The sequence below is a fragment of the Eptesicus fuscus genome, chromosome 6, assembly GCF_027574615.1.
Source record: "Eptesicus fuscus isolate TK198812 chromosome 6, DD_ASM_mEF_20220401, whole genome shotgun sequence".
NCBI classification, from domain to species: Eukaryota; Metazoa; Chordata; class Mammalia; order Chiroptera; family Vespertilionidae; genus Eptesicus; species Eptesicus fuscus.
In genome coordinates, this window is record NC_072478.1 from 13,839,831 (window position 1) to 13,852,562 (window position 12,732).

Sequence of the window (12,732 nt, forward strand, 5' to 3'; positions counted from 1 at the left end):
CAAATTATGAAGTCAGTAAGGTTAGACTTTGTAATTCCTAGTAAAGCTATCTTTCTTTAGTAGATTGAAATGTCTCTCTTTCCTAAGTGTGGCAAAATTCATGTGCAAAAATTCCACAGTGGGACAGTTCCACAGCCATTTATGTCTGGGACTCCGAGAAAAGCTGGGGAACCACCGATTCATTTCCCGACCTCAGTGACCAGCGCAGACAATGTTATGTCATTAAACTACACTGGAACGGCAGCTTATAGACATAGCTATGGCAGGTCTTCTGGGTAACTCTTCACCTCCTTTGCCTCCCCACTCCTCCACCCGCCTCCTTCCCCATAACCCCATCACTCATTCAAACGTCAGTTAAGGCCAGCTGTGACACGAGTTAGGATACATCCATTCAAACAGCATCATGAAACTGGTCTTGGCATTGAAGGCAAAAGCTATCCCTCTCAGGTCTCTTACCAGGCCAACTAGAGTTCGCTGTAGAAGAAGGCAAAAATATGTTAAAAGCAATGAAAAAGCAAACTTATAGCCACCTGATGGGGGCTTCACATATCTGTAATCGAATTCTTCCTCCCATCTTTCAAAAAACACTCCTTCCCAGAAATCTTACCTTTTGCGACAGCATGGATGAACCTGGATATTATGCTAAGTGAAGTAAGCCAGTCAGAGAAAGACATATGATTTCACTCATACAAGGAATCTAATGAACAAAAATAAACTGACGAACAACACAGAAACAGTGGCATGGACACATGGAACAGACAGACAGCTGTCAAGAGGGGAGGGGAATGGGGGATTGGATGAAAGAAGGTGAATGGATTATACATAAGGAAAGAGAGATGGAGGCTAGGTGGCGGTGGTCAAGGGCGGGGGGGGGGGGAATGCGGATGGAAATCGACTTTCCTTGGGGTGGTGAGGGCACGATGCAGTGTGCAGATGATGCTTTATTGAGTTGTACACTTGAGACCTATATGGTTTTGCAAACCAACATCACCCCAATAAATTCAAACAAACAAACAACAAACAAACAAACAAACATTTCTTCCCAATATTCGGAATCAATCTCTTCCATACTAGAATGACATCCTTTCCCTGGGAAAGTTAGAAAACGGGATGGTCCCAGGTTCATCACAGCAAAAGTAGAGGCTGACGAAGTTTTAAGATATTAATGTGATACGTCATGTAAACACGGATAAAGGAAAAACAGGCAGTAGAAGAGTCCCACATCCTGAAGGTCTGGTACCACACCTGGTGACACAATGCCAGCAGTGCCTCTGCCCCTCAAATGCAGCCCCTGCCAGGAGAAGACAGAGGAGGCCACACGGTTCCTGGAAATAAGACTCATGTGTCAGATCTTAGAGCCAAAAAGCACTAGGCTGTACTTTTTCAGAAAGAGGCCCAGAGGTCAAATAACTCGCCTGCAGCCACGCTGCTCCGTGGCAAGAGGGCCAGGATTAGGACTCAGAGCACCGAGACTCCAAACCCAATGCTGCCTTTCTCGATGGAGCCTTTGCTGAACAGCAGTAAGACTGCTCTTAAAAGCTAATCGGCACCAGCAGGCTCAAGGAGGTAGCACATTTGGGTATCCTGTCTCATTTGTTAAACATGACTGTACTTCTGCTGACAGCCTGCTTTAAGCAAGCAGTTCTATTCCTAAACTGATCCTGTGAGCTCAAAGTTCAAGTCTAAGACACGGCCAATCTAAAAGACTTGTTACATTAGGTGTAACAACAGTTGTAGTTCAAGGCCAGATGTTTCTTTCATGAACTTTACTTGCTTTGTACAGAACTAGTGTGATGGGGAAAGGGCTGATGTTTTCTGATATCCCTCAGCTATATTTAGTGCTAGCAGGTTGTCACTCTACATTACTAGTATGTCCCACACTAACTTAGCTTTTTAAAAAAATAAATTTTTTAAAATTGATTTCAGAGAGGAAGGGAGAAGGAGAGAGTCAGAAACATCAATGATGAGGAAGAATCATTGATCGGCTGCCTCCTGCACGCCCCCTACTTGGGACCGAGCCCGCAACCCAAGCATGTGCCCTTGACCTGGAATTGAACCCAGGACCCTTCAGTCTGCAGGCCGACGCTCTATCCACTGAGCCAAACCAGCTGGGCTGACTTAGCTTTGAATGGCACCCATCTCAGATCCTAAAACACTGACATAAAGAGGAGAGGTGGACCAGGTGGTGTTGCTCGCTGACGTCCCTGCTGACTTGGAGATAGAAAATAGAGGCTTTCTAAAGATAAAAAAGGAGAATTTTAGAATGTCAGGTAAAACCTGGCATTCTAGAATTCAGCCTCAATGTCATTATGGACACTACAAAACGTCCTACACATATTAATAGCACAGTGTCTGCTGGTTTTGGTACAGAGAGCTGTAAGTAAGGAGAGCGGATGTGCACGAAGTAAAAACACGAGGGAAGCAAAAATCTAAAAATGACAGTTTTGCCTTGGCTGGTGTGGTTTGGCTGGTTGGAGCGTTGTCCCATACATTGAAAGGTTTCGGGTTCAATCCCCGGTTGGGGCGTATTTCTCTCTCACATAGACGTTTCTCTCTCTCCCCCACCTTTCTTCTCTCTAAAAGTCAATGGACATATCCTCGGGTGAGGATTAAAAAAGAATAAATTAAAAATAAATAAAAATGATAATTTTGAGCCCTAGCCGGTTTGGCTCAGTGGATGAAGCGTCGGCCTGCGGATTGAAGGGTCCCAGATTCGATTCCGGTCAAGGGCACATGCCTGGTTTCGGGCTCGATCCCCAGTGGGGTGCATGCAGGAGGCAGCCGATCAATGATTCTCTCTCATCATTGATGTTTTTATCGCTCTCTCCTTCTTCCTTCCTCTCTAAAATCAATAAAATATATTTAAAAAAATGATAATTTTGAGGGCGAGGAATCAATAACTAAGGGTAAATTTAAAATTCCATATATATGGAAATTCATAAACCCTTCTAAATGACTCATGTATCAAAGAAATCTTAATGGAAATTAGAAAATACAAAAAAACTTAACGATAATAAAAATGTTACATTTCAAAACTTGTGGATTCTGCAGACCTGTTTCACAATAGTATGAACATACTTAATACCACTGAAATTAATACGATACACTTAAATATGGTTACACCAGTGGTCGGCAAACTCATTGGTCAACAGAGCGGCAAAATGCGGCTCACGAGTCGCAGTTTGCCAACCACTGGGTTACACTATAAATTTCATGTTATGTGGTTGTTGTGTTTTTTTTTTAAACCACAATTAAACAACTTCTGGCCCATCTGGCGTAGCTCAGTAGTTGAGCACTGACCTATGAACTAGGAGGCCATGGGTCAATTCCTGGTCTGGGCACACGCCTGGGTTGTGGGCTTGATCCCCAGTGTGAGGTGTGCAGGAGGCAGCCAATCAATAATTCTCTCTTATCATTGATGTTTCTATCTCTCTCCCTCTATCTTCCTCTCTGAGATAAAAAAAATATATATATATATATGTTGCTGAGACCGGTTTGGCTCAGTGGATAGAGCGTCGGCCTTCGGACTGAAGGGTCCCGGGTTCGATTCCGGTCAAGGGCATGTACCTTGGTTGCGGGCACATCCCCAGTAGGGGGTGCGCAAGAGGCAGCTGATCGATGTTTCTCTATCATCGATGTTTCTAACTCTCTATCCCTCTCTCTTCCTCTCTGTAATAAAATCAATAAAAAAAAAAATAAATAAAATAAAGTGAACAGATTTAAAAAAAAAAAAAATATATATATATATATATATATATATATATATATATATATATATATTAAAAAGCCCCTCAAAAACTTCTGCTGGAGTAATATACCTAGAGGGGCACTTATAGTCTTAAATGGTTACATTATGAAAGAAGGGCTGAGAAGTTAAGAAGTTAGAATAGCATCACCTCAACAAAAATATACGAAAATAAAGATTAAAAGTAGAAATGAATGAAATACAAAACATGGGTAAAACAGAGCTAAAACAAAGTAAAAAAAAGTACAAAGACTAATAAAACTAAGCTCTGGCAGGACTGATAGAAAAAAAAAGAGGAAGTACTAATTAGTATTAAAAATGAAAAAGAGACATAAACTAAAGATACAAAAATTAACAAGGCAATGTAAAAACATAAAATAACTTCATCCTCATACATTGAAAAATTTAAGATAAAAAATCCTAATTGCTGCTTAAGAACATGCTGTAATGTAAATATAGAGTTGATAAATCCATACTGGCCCTTCTATTTCAGGACCCCAGGAGTTGAGGAGGTTAAATAAAAAGCTAACTCTGTGGAAAATTCATGGATCAGCACTATTTTTTGTTAAGCTAATCGAGTCTCTATCAGGGACTCCCTCAACCAGAAGCTGACCAGTCAGTGGGTGAAGGACTCACCTTTGCCTCTTGCTCATTGAAACTATTGGTGCTAAACATCTGGGCCACCGCCTCAAACGCCGCTGTGAGTGGCAGCATGAATTGCTCATACTGATCCTCATCCTCTCCTGTAAGGGAAACAAGCAGGATGTGACCCCAACACACACAGCTCAAAGCTGGGTATGCAGAGAGAATGAGACGAGCAGGCCCAAGGGTAAATCAGGGGCCCTTTATTACCCTAATTAGTAGTAATTTCAGAATAAAATGTATACATATAGAAACAATTTTTAAGCTAGAAAATGGCTGAAATCATCTTGTCCAAATATGTTCAATTTTTTTCCATACTGAGTTACAAGATCAGCGATTCATATGTATGTGTATAAGGCACTCTGGTATTTATCTGTTTTTCCTTAAGTGAGAACTATAGTCAGCTGAGAGAGAACTGAGTCTGTTGTGTGAGAACTAGACGAGACTCAAGCTTGAAACAGGTGTGTGTAGAGACTTTATTCAGTTTTCTCTTTTTAGTAACCTTTCACAAACCTAAAAAAATCTTTAATGTCATTGTAGTAGGATTAAATTTAAATAGCTCAAAATGATGATGATGCCATTCTGCTTCAGTTATTAGTTGATCCCAAACTGCTAACATCACAGCTAGAGCTAGAAAGGTGTGTAGGCCCTCCGGGTTCATATGTGCTAACGGGAAATAAAAGGTTTCGTTGCACCCCTATGTGGGGTGGACGGGGTTATATGACCAACAAGAAGCATTTAGGAATCTCAATCCCCAATTCCTTATTTTACAGATGAGAAATATGGACAGTATTTTAAAACCACTGCACATCAGCTGAAAATTTCAGACGCATACTGCTATTCTCTTTCAGGTACAGGGACCCTGATAGTGTTATGTACTCTCAGACTATTACTTCAGATAGTTTTGTTTCTGTTGAAACAACAGAAAAGACCGACCCCACACCTAGTTTTCTATCCTCAAGTAAAAATTTAGAATAGTGTCAGATTACTTTCTCAAGTGTCTAAGATTTACTGCAGTACCTAAATCCACCATGAGGAGACGCCCAAGTGCTGTGTAGAAGGTAGTCCGACACCGCATGTCTGTCAGGTTGGACTGATTGTTAATGCCCAAAAATGAAAAGTGCTCGCTCTATTGAAAAAGAGAAAACAAGTTAAAATGATAAAAACGTGGGTTAGAGGCAGAATGCAAGCCAGTAATTTTAGAACTACTGATCCCTTTCAAGCTAATGGCTACATCATCATTCCGTAAGGATATGATGGGTATTAAGCATTTATTTTTTGATTTGTTATTGTTACCTACAACTAATTTATCTTGGTATGAATAACAGCTGGCGGTTTCACCATAACTCAGACCACCTGGAGCACCAAGAGCAGCTGTGACGACAGTTAAGTGTAAGCTGCAGTGTGCTGGGGGTCGGGAACAGTCTGCCTGGAGGAGCAGGAAGAGGGCTAGGACCACTCACCGTGTGATTGTTCAGCATGAACTGTACCGCACTCAGCTTCACTAGTTTCCTTACACTACTGTATGTGCAGGCAAAAGGAGAAGGTCAAGGAAAGTGTGATGCAAACCAAGAATCTTGAATGCAGAATGAAACTACTTTATTCTAAGTACAATTCCATATCCAGATATTGTTTTTCTTAACCACTTGAGTATAACACTGTCAAAAGGGGAAAAAACGTGTACTCTTCTAAGCAGTGTTTAACTGAGCAATGAGAATCCATATCAAACTCCTATCAGTAAGAAAATAGGTAAAATCCAGCAGTTTCCCCCAAGAACCATGAACATCCTAGAGCAGGGGTCCTCAAACTTTTTAAACAGGGGGCCAGTTCACTGTCCCTCAGACCGTTGGAGGGCCGGACTATAGTTTTAAAAAAACTATGAACAAATTCCTATGCACACTGCACATATCTTATTTTGAAGTAAAAAAACAAAACGGCAAAAACACCCGCATGTGGCCCGCGGGCAGTAGTTTGAGGACGCCTGTCCTAGAGTAGCTTTTCTCCAGGAGGCTTCTAAGAGATAATTAAGCCCTAAGGCCCTGTCTAAGGGGTCCATTGTGTGTAGTGAATTAACTTTCTCTACTACGCATTTAGGAGGATACTAGCTATATACACTGAGTGGCCAGATTATTATGATCTCTGAATGCATAATAATCTGGCCACTCAGTGTATGTCCTATATAATAAAAGGCTAATATGCAAATTGTCCCCTCGACCAGGAGTTCAATCAGCAGGCAGGCCAGCCAATGCCCATGTCCCCTCCCCCTGGCCAGGCTGGCCTGGACCCCACCCATGCACGAATTCATGCACTGGGCCTCCAACACACACACACACACACACACACACACACACACACACACACACTGAGTGGCCAGATTATTATGTGTTCAGAGATCATAATAATCTGGCCACTCAGTGTATAATCTTTGGGAGAATTGAGAAAAGTCACTCAGTATTTTTAAGGTTTACTTTTCTTGCAGATTCTGGCTTGTGAGAGGCTGTCTCAGAGTGGTTCCAACTTTGCAGCAGACCTAGTCCAAGTGGAGAGGAAGCAGAGCCACTGCTTTTACTGCGAAGCTTGTAATCAGGTTGCTTCTAGAGATAGCCAGGGATAAATCTGTAGTAAACTATCAGCTTGTGGGTTGCCTCATTTCTGGGGCCTAGACTTATTCCTGGATTCTGTGTGGGCACTGCTTTTGGCTCCTAGAATGGAAGACACTTAAACACCCATAAAGCTAAAGTAAAGTGGAAACAGCAGGCGGCCATGATTTCTAGGAGGGCGCACACCACAGTTCCTGCGGTGACAGAAGATGGCTTAGAAAAGGATATCCAATGGAGAGGTCATTGAGGAGCTGTAGTGTCTTGGAGGTGATTGGTTCACAGCGGCCCCAGTACTTGAGGTTGGTGATGCTGGAGGACAAAAAGAAAAAACAACACAGGAGACACTTTTGATTTGCCTGTTTTCCTTGAGGGTTGGGATTAGAAAATCATCCATCACGAATCACCACACATCTGCATCACCAATTCACAGACATCACAACCACAAAAAATGGGTATAAAATCTCCGTACTTACATTTGGTTGACTAGAAAAATTATCCTTCAGATAATCTTCACTACTTGGTTCCAAAGCTACACTGGCCCATACCCAGGCCCTTGGAATTCTGGGGCACTCCAGGGCTGATTTCTGCAGCAAGGGTAAGAGATTTCTGCGGCAGTGATAACATGCAGACGTATGCAATTCTGCACCTGCACCATCCACTGTCAGCTGCAGAATTCTAGTAGCCCTTGCTTCTGGATTCTTGGCTGGCAGAGTCCTTTAGACCCCCTTTGCCTTTTTCATCTTAAATTATCAACCAGCTCATGGATATGAGTGTTTAGGATTGGGATGGTTGGAAGGAGGCAAAATGTCACTTTGCACACAGCCCTGGGTAAGTTGGCTCCAATGTGTGCTTTGATAAATTAAGCTCCTAAAAAGGGGAAATGCAAACAAAGGGCGCAACTTAAAAACAACAACAACAAAAGGGCCAATTAGGAGCTTTCTTCCTTCCAACTTTGAAGACAAGTCAAACAATAGCACCAGATTTTGGAGATTCGAGACTCTCAAAGGGTGTGATGCTTGAGAGGAGCAAGCCTGTTTTAAAGTGGGGCTCTCCTCCCAGGGGGCCGCCTAGTGAAAATCAGCACCAGAAGGCAAGTGCCCACTCTGGGCACCCCTGGCAGCAGGGTGATGGAGTGAAGGCTGAGCACCAATCACTGGGGAGGGAGGGCCGTTTTGCTAATGCCACGACAGGGTTTCACCTGTGATTCCAGAGGCTTTGGATGAGATTCCACATGAACAAAATTAAATCCTTGCCTGTACAAGCCTGGAATGCTCTGGGGCCGGGCCATATCTCTAAGCACAGCTTGTCACACACTCAAAATGCACAGTTTTCTGACGCAAACGATCAATGCTGGAATACCAAGGCACTGGCAGCACAATGCCAAGATCACATTTTACAGTTGCAATAGGATTGCAAGGGACTCTTGCTGATGGCAAGCCAAAACACTTACATTTTTCCTATGAAGACGCTTAGGACCATGGTCTCATCATTCAAGCCCAGAACTTCTGAGAGGCGGCGGTACAGCTGGTGTGTTGAGAAGAGAAAGTAACCAGAAAACACGGATTAGAAAAATCACATCCCAGTACTGTTATGTCCTCATTCAGGGGGTAAGATGTGGGAAGAAGAATGGCCAACAATGCTGCAGAAGCCTTTCCTGAAGTGAAAAGCTAGGCTCTAAGTTACTAAACACTGGGTCGGGGTTGGGCTATCTTACAGTTCCTTCAAACGCTGCATTTACAAAAAGACTGTGAAACCTGCTGTTCTAAACATCAATTCATGAACAGAGACTGAGAACTGACAATTCTGGGAACACCAACAGGTACTTGTTAAGTATATGGAGCACTAGAGAAATGGGCCCATTCTTTGATGAGTCTCCCAAAATTCTATAAACTAAGAGGAGACAGCTGGACTATTCCTGATACGTAAAACCTGGAGACTGTCGGAACTGTTAGCAGCTGTTTCCTTGAACAGCAATTCCACAAACAGAAGGGAGAACCAATGGAGCCAACAGAGAGTCTGTTACCTTCGAGGATTTTTGCACCTGGTCCCCAATGTAGATCTTACGAAACTGTTCAAAAAAGCTCAGCATGGCCAGCTCTAGCTTCTCGTTGCCCGCCTGAGCCAAGCGAGAATCTGTTAGGTTCATCAGCTGGAGCACCCTAGAAGAAGAAGAGCAATGGTTCTCTCAACAGCAGGATATCCCAGTCACTCTAGAAAGAGTCGCACAAGTCTCCTCTCCTCCCCATACTATCTGAAAGGCATTCTCCGCAGGCTCTAAGTGCTGGGGAGGAACTAAGAAGTCTGTCCCACAGGAACCACAGCCAAGGAATAAATATGAATGACTAGTGAGATGTTTAAAAGTTCCAGTCCGCTGAGACTGTAGATTGAGGCAGAACTTGTAATCAGCTTAACGATGGGGGGTGGGGGGGAGGGCGGGGAGCCCATCTTTCAGTAATGGTTTTCCTTGAAACTTCTGTGAGACCTTGAGTAAAGCAATTTATTTTGAGTCCCTGTTCCTCATTTATAAAAATGAGGGAGACTGGACGAAACCAATGGTTCTCAATCATTTTTCTCACAGAGCCAAGAAAGAAATGAAGACACATGAAGGACAATGGTCACAGGTGGCAACACTTCCAGGGACCTAAAGCAGATATGCTGCCTGTGACTTCATCCCTTCTCCCTGGAGCCATCCCCACAAAGAAAGCATACTGGAATGCAAGTGCATGAATGTGAATGAATAAGAATAATGTTATTACAAGTGAATCACCTGACACTCTGATATTGTGAGAATAGGTAACAAACTATGTGTGACATGTCATGAGTGAATTAGATTCAGCCATTGTGCAGCAACACGCAACTAGAACTGGTATAGAAGAGACTGTCTGAACTCAATTTACATTGTGGCACACACACTATCACACCAGGCTGCAAACTCAAAGAGGCATTAGATGTCATTCTTAGTAAACCTTTGCTCGACTCGTCAAAAAATGCCAGTGTGACAAGCTGTGAAGTGGTCATCTGACAAACAAAATGGGGGTACAAAGAGACAAATGGGGATTTTCAGAATATGAATAAAGATTATGGATTAAAATATCTGGGGAGCAATACATTCTAAGGCACCCTGTTAAAATGTGTTTATCTCTAAGGAGACATCAGGAAGTTTAGAATCCTTCAGGGTAGCAGTTCTCTGAAAGGTCACAAAACCATTTTCATAAAAATACTACCACACTATTTGCCCTTTCCCTCAAATTCTCACAGGAGGGTGCAGTGTGGTTTCCTAGGGGCTACAAGACCACGGGATCACAAGACTGAATGCAGAAGCAGGTCTGAGAATCCAGCTGACTTCTATGCCAGACATTAGAACAAAGCCACTCTTCTCATTAGTTTTTTTTTTTTGGAAAAAGTTATTAAAAATATTATTTATGTTGAGATGTAATTTGGCTTACTGCTACTTTAAAATGAATTCTAAAAATTTTCTGTTTTATTTCTAATACGATAAACACTGACAGATGTATATAACATTAAGCAAAGGCTCTCTGAGGTCCTTAAGGTTTGAGAACCCCTGCTGTAGGGTATTCAATAGCCCACCGTTTTATTTCTATGGTAAATTTTTAGAAATCACTAAATGCTTACTTATGGGTTTTAGTAATGTAAGAATCACACAGATACAAAATAACCTGAAGTACTGTAGTAAAGGCTGCAGAAACTATATGATTCTATCTTTGGAGGATATTGGAAGAACCAGCTTTCTATTAGACTTGCTCTAGTATGGCAAAAGCAGTCCACATTTTATTAACTTTCAGGTATTGTCCTTAAAGAGAACTACAAGCAACTCCTCAGTCTAATTTCCTAATTCTGTACCCACCACTTCCTTGCCGAATTAAAGTAAGGTTGGTAGTCAGAGTTCTTGCTATACGTATGAAAGGTTTGAAACTGGACCTGTAACAGTCCTTCCTTCTCATGAGATTATATTCCATTAATAGGGAGAAGAGCATTGACAGAAGCATGTCAAGTTCCTGTGGTCTCCGAACCCAAAAGGGGTTGTGGGTGAGGGTGGGTCGCAGCAGTGAAACAGGAAGCCCCGTGGGAGCACTTACCGACAGACAAGCTCACCATCCATAGCATCCTGCTCATCAGTGCTGGCAAAAGAGACCCGGCCACCAATCACGGCCCCAATGATGTAAACCAGCCATGTCAGCCTTCCTGCAACAGGAGAAATCCCATTAATGTCACTTCCAGTAATAATTTCACAAAGAAATCCCTCACTGGGAGGATCACTTCTCATTAGGAGCTTCCTTTATCTTAAGAACACCATGGAGAAGCCACAAAGCCTTACTTTGCTTATAGAGTATAGCTACTACTCTGCTCTGGTAAGGGTGCTGGCAAGAGGAAAATAACCAAGATAACCAAGTTTCCCCTACCAGACAAGGTCATTATTTTTAGAGTGCAGAACTTAAACACAACCACTGCAAATGATTTCAGTTACTCTTCCCTCGTCCCCTGTGGCATTTAACAAACACTCTTTTGCATGCACAGAGGAAGCTGATGATGGAAGAATGCTTCTGAAGGAAAGGGAGGATAGAGGTGGCAATGAGTGAAAGGGTACTGACATCACCGCCGTACAGGCCCGGTCCACTGTCCACTCACCCTCCTGCACGGCAATATCCATTGGGCTTGCGCTGGCACTCTGCAGCAGCTCCTGATAGGACTGAGCCGACTGGTCAAACAACTGCACGAGGAGCGCACATGTCTTCTCGTATTCACAACGCCCGATTGTAGACAGCTGGTCCAACTGCTGCTGGACCAGACCTGTATCCTCCAGAGGATCTTCCAGTCCATCTCTACTCCCAAGGGAAGAAATATGCCTATTGATTTCCCCATCCGAGCACTCCTTCCTCTTCATTTACCCACTGTTTCCAACAGTGGAGGCCCATAGCTCAACACTACTTTTAATCAAAGAAGAAATATCAAAAAAATTCGAAGGCAGACACCTTCAACCTAAGCACCAGTCTCCCTTAGGAATATTTTGCTTGTTGGTGTCCAATCTTTCAATCTGGATTTCCAGTCCTTAACATTTGTTGGCCCTGATCCTCTCATTCCTATGTTTCTCCACCCCAGGAGCTCTGGCCTCTTAGCCTCTCGTTTGCTCTCGACCATAATAAACTTTGGGATGATAAGTATCCTGTCTCCTGAGTGAGGCCATTGTGACCAGATGTGTTTGGGAATTCAGAAATCTTGAGGTTTTAGGGAGACAATATGGTACTTCTGCCATGTAATATGAACCCTCAATGGGCTCTGTGGTGTGGCAAATACAATATTCCTACAGCGAATGTATAAATATTATGAATAGTCACACCAAATAGAATTTAAAAAGACCACAAAGGGTCTCATATCAGTGCATGTCACGTTTTGCCATCAAATCAATTTTGGTGCCAAACTTATGAGAAAATTTAGTTTTCACATCTTGGATTTCAGAATTACAGATGGGGCCCTGTGGATTTATACCAGGTCTGGCCTTCTCTACTAGTTCATAAATTTGAAAATCCTGTCATATTACAAGCTCTCTGTCTACTGTTACATCACAGAATGACAACCCAGCAGCAGCAGCACTACCACTACCACTACCACTAGCGGCTCATAGTTGGTTGTGTGTTTACTGTGGTCCACACAGTGGGCCAGGAGACATAGTAAATTAATCCCTATAATAACCTTGCCCAAGAGTACACGGCCATTAACTAGCTCTCT

At 42.8% G+C, this 12,732-nt stretch overlaps 1 protein-coding gene across 1 annotated transcript in view; it reads right to left on the reverse strand.

Annotated features, from left to right (window-relative positions):
- XPO7 (exportin 7) overlaps window positions 1–12,732 on the reverse strand; it is a 94,346-nt gene that overhangs the window by 9,350 nt on the left and 72,264 nt on the right. The window contains exons 12-20 of the mRNA XM_054717233.1: window positions 11,635–11,828; window positions 11,085–11,190; window positions 9,011–9,146; window positions 8,438–8,511; window positions 7,213–7,296; window positions 5,851–5,911; window positions 5,408–5,516; window positions 4,382–4,488; window positions 386–474 (exon numbers count right to left, since the gene is read on the reverse strand). Coding sequence (XP_054573208.1) covers window positions 386–474; window positions 4,382–4,488; window positions 5,408–5,516; window positions 5,851–5,911; window positions 7,213–7,296; window positions 8,438–8,511; window positions 9,011–9,146; window positions 11,085–11,190; window positions 11,635–11,828 — 960 coding nt within the window. The remainder of the gene's footprint in view (window positions 1–385; window positions 475–4,381; window positions 4,489–5,407; window positions 5,517–5,850; window positions 5,912–7,212; window positions 7,297–8,437; window positions 8,512–9,010; window positions 9,147–11,084; window positions 11,191–11,634; window positions 11,829–12,732) is intronic.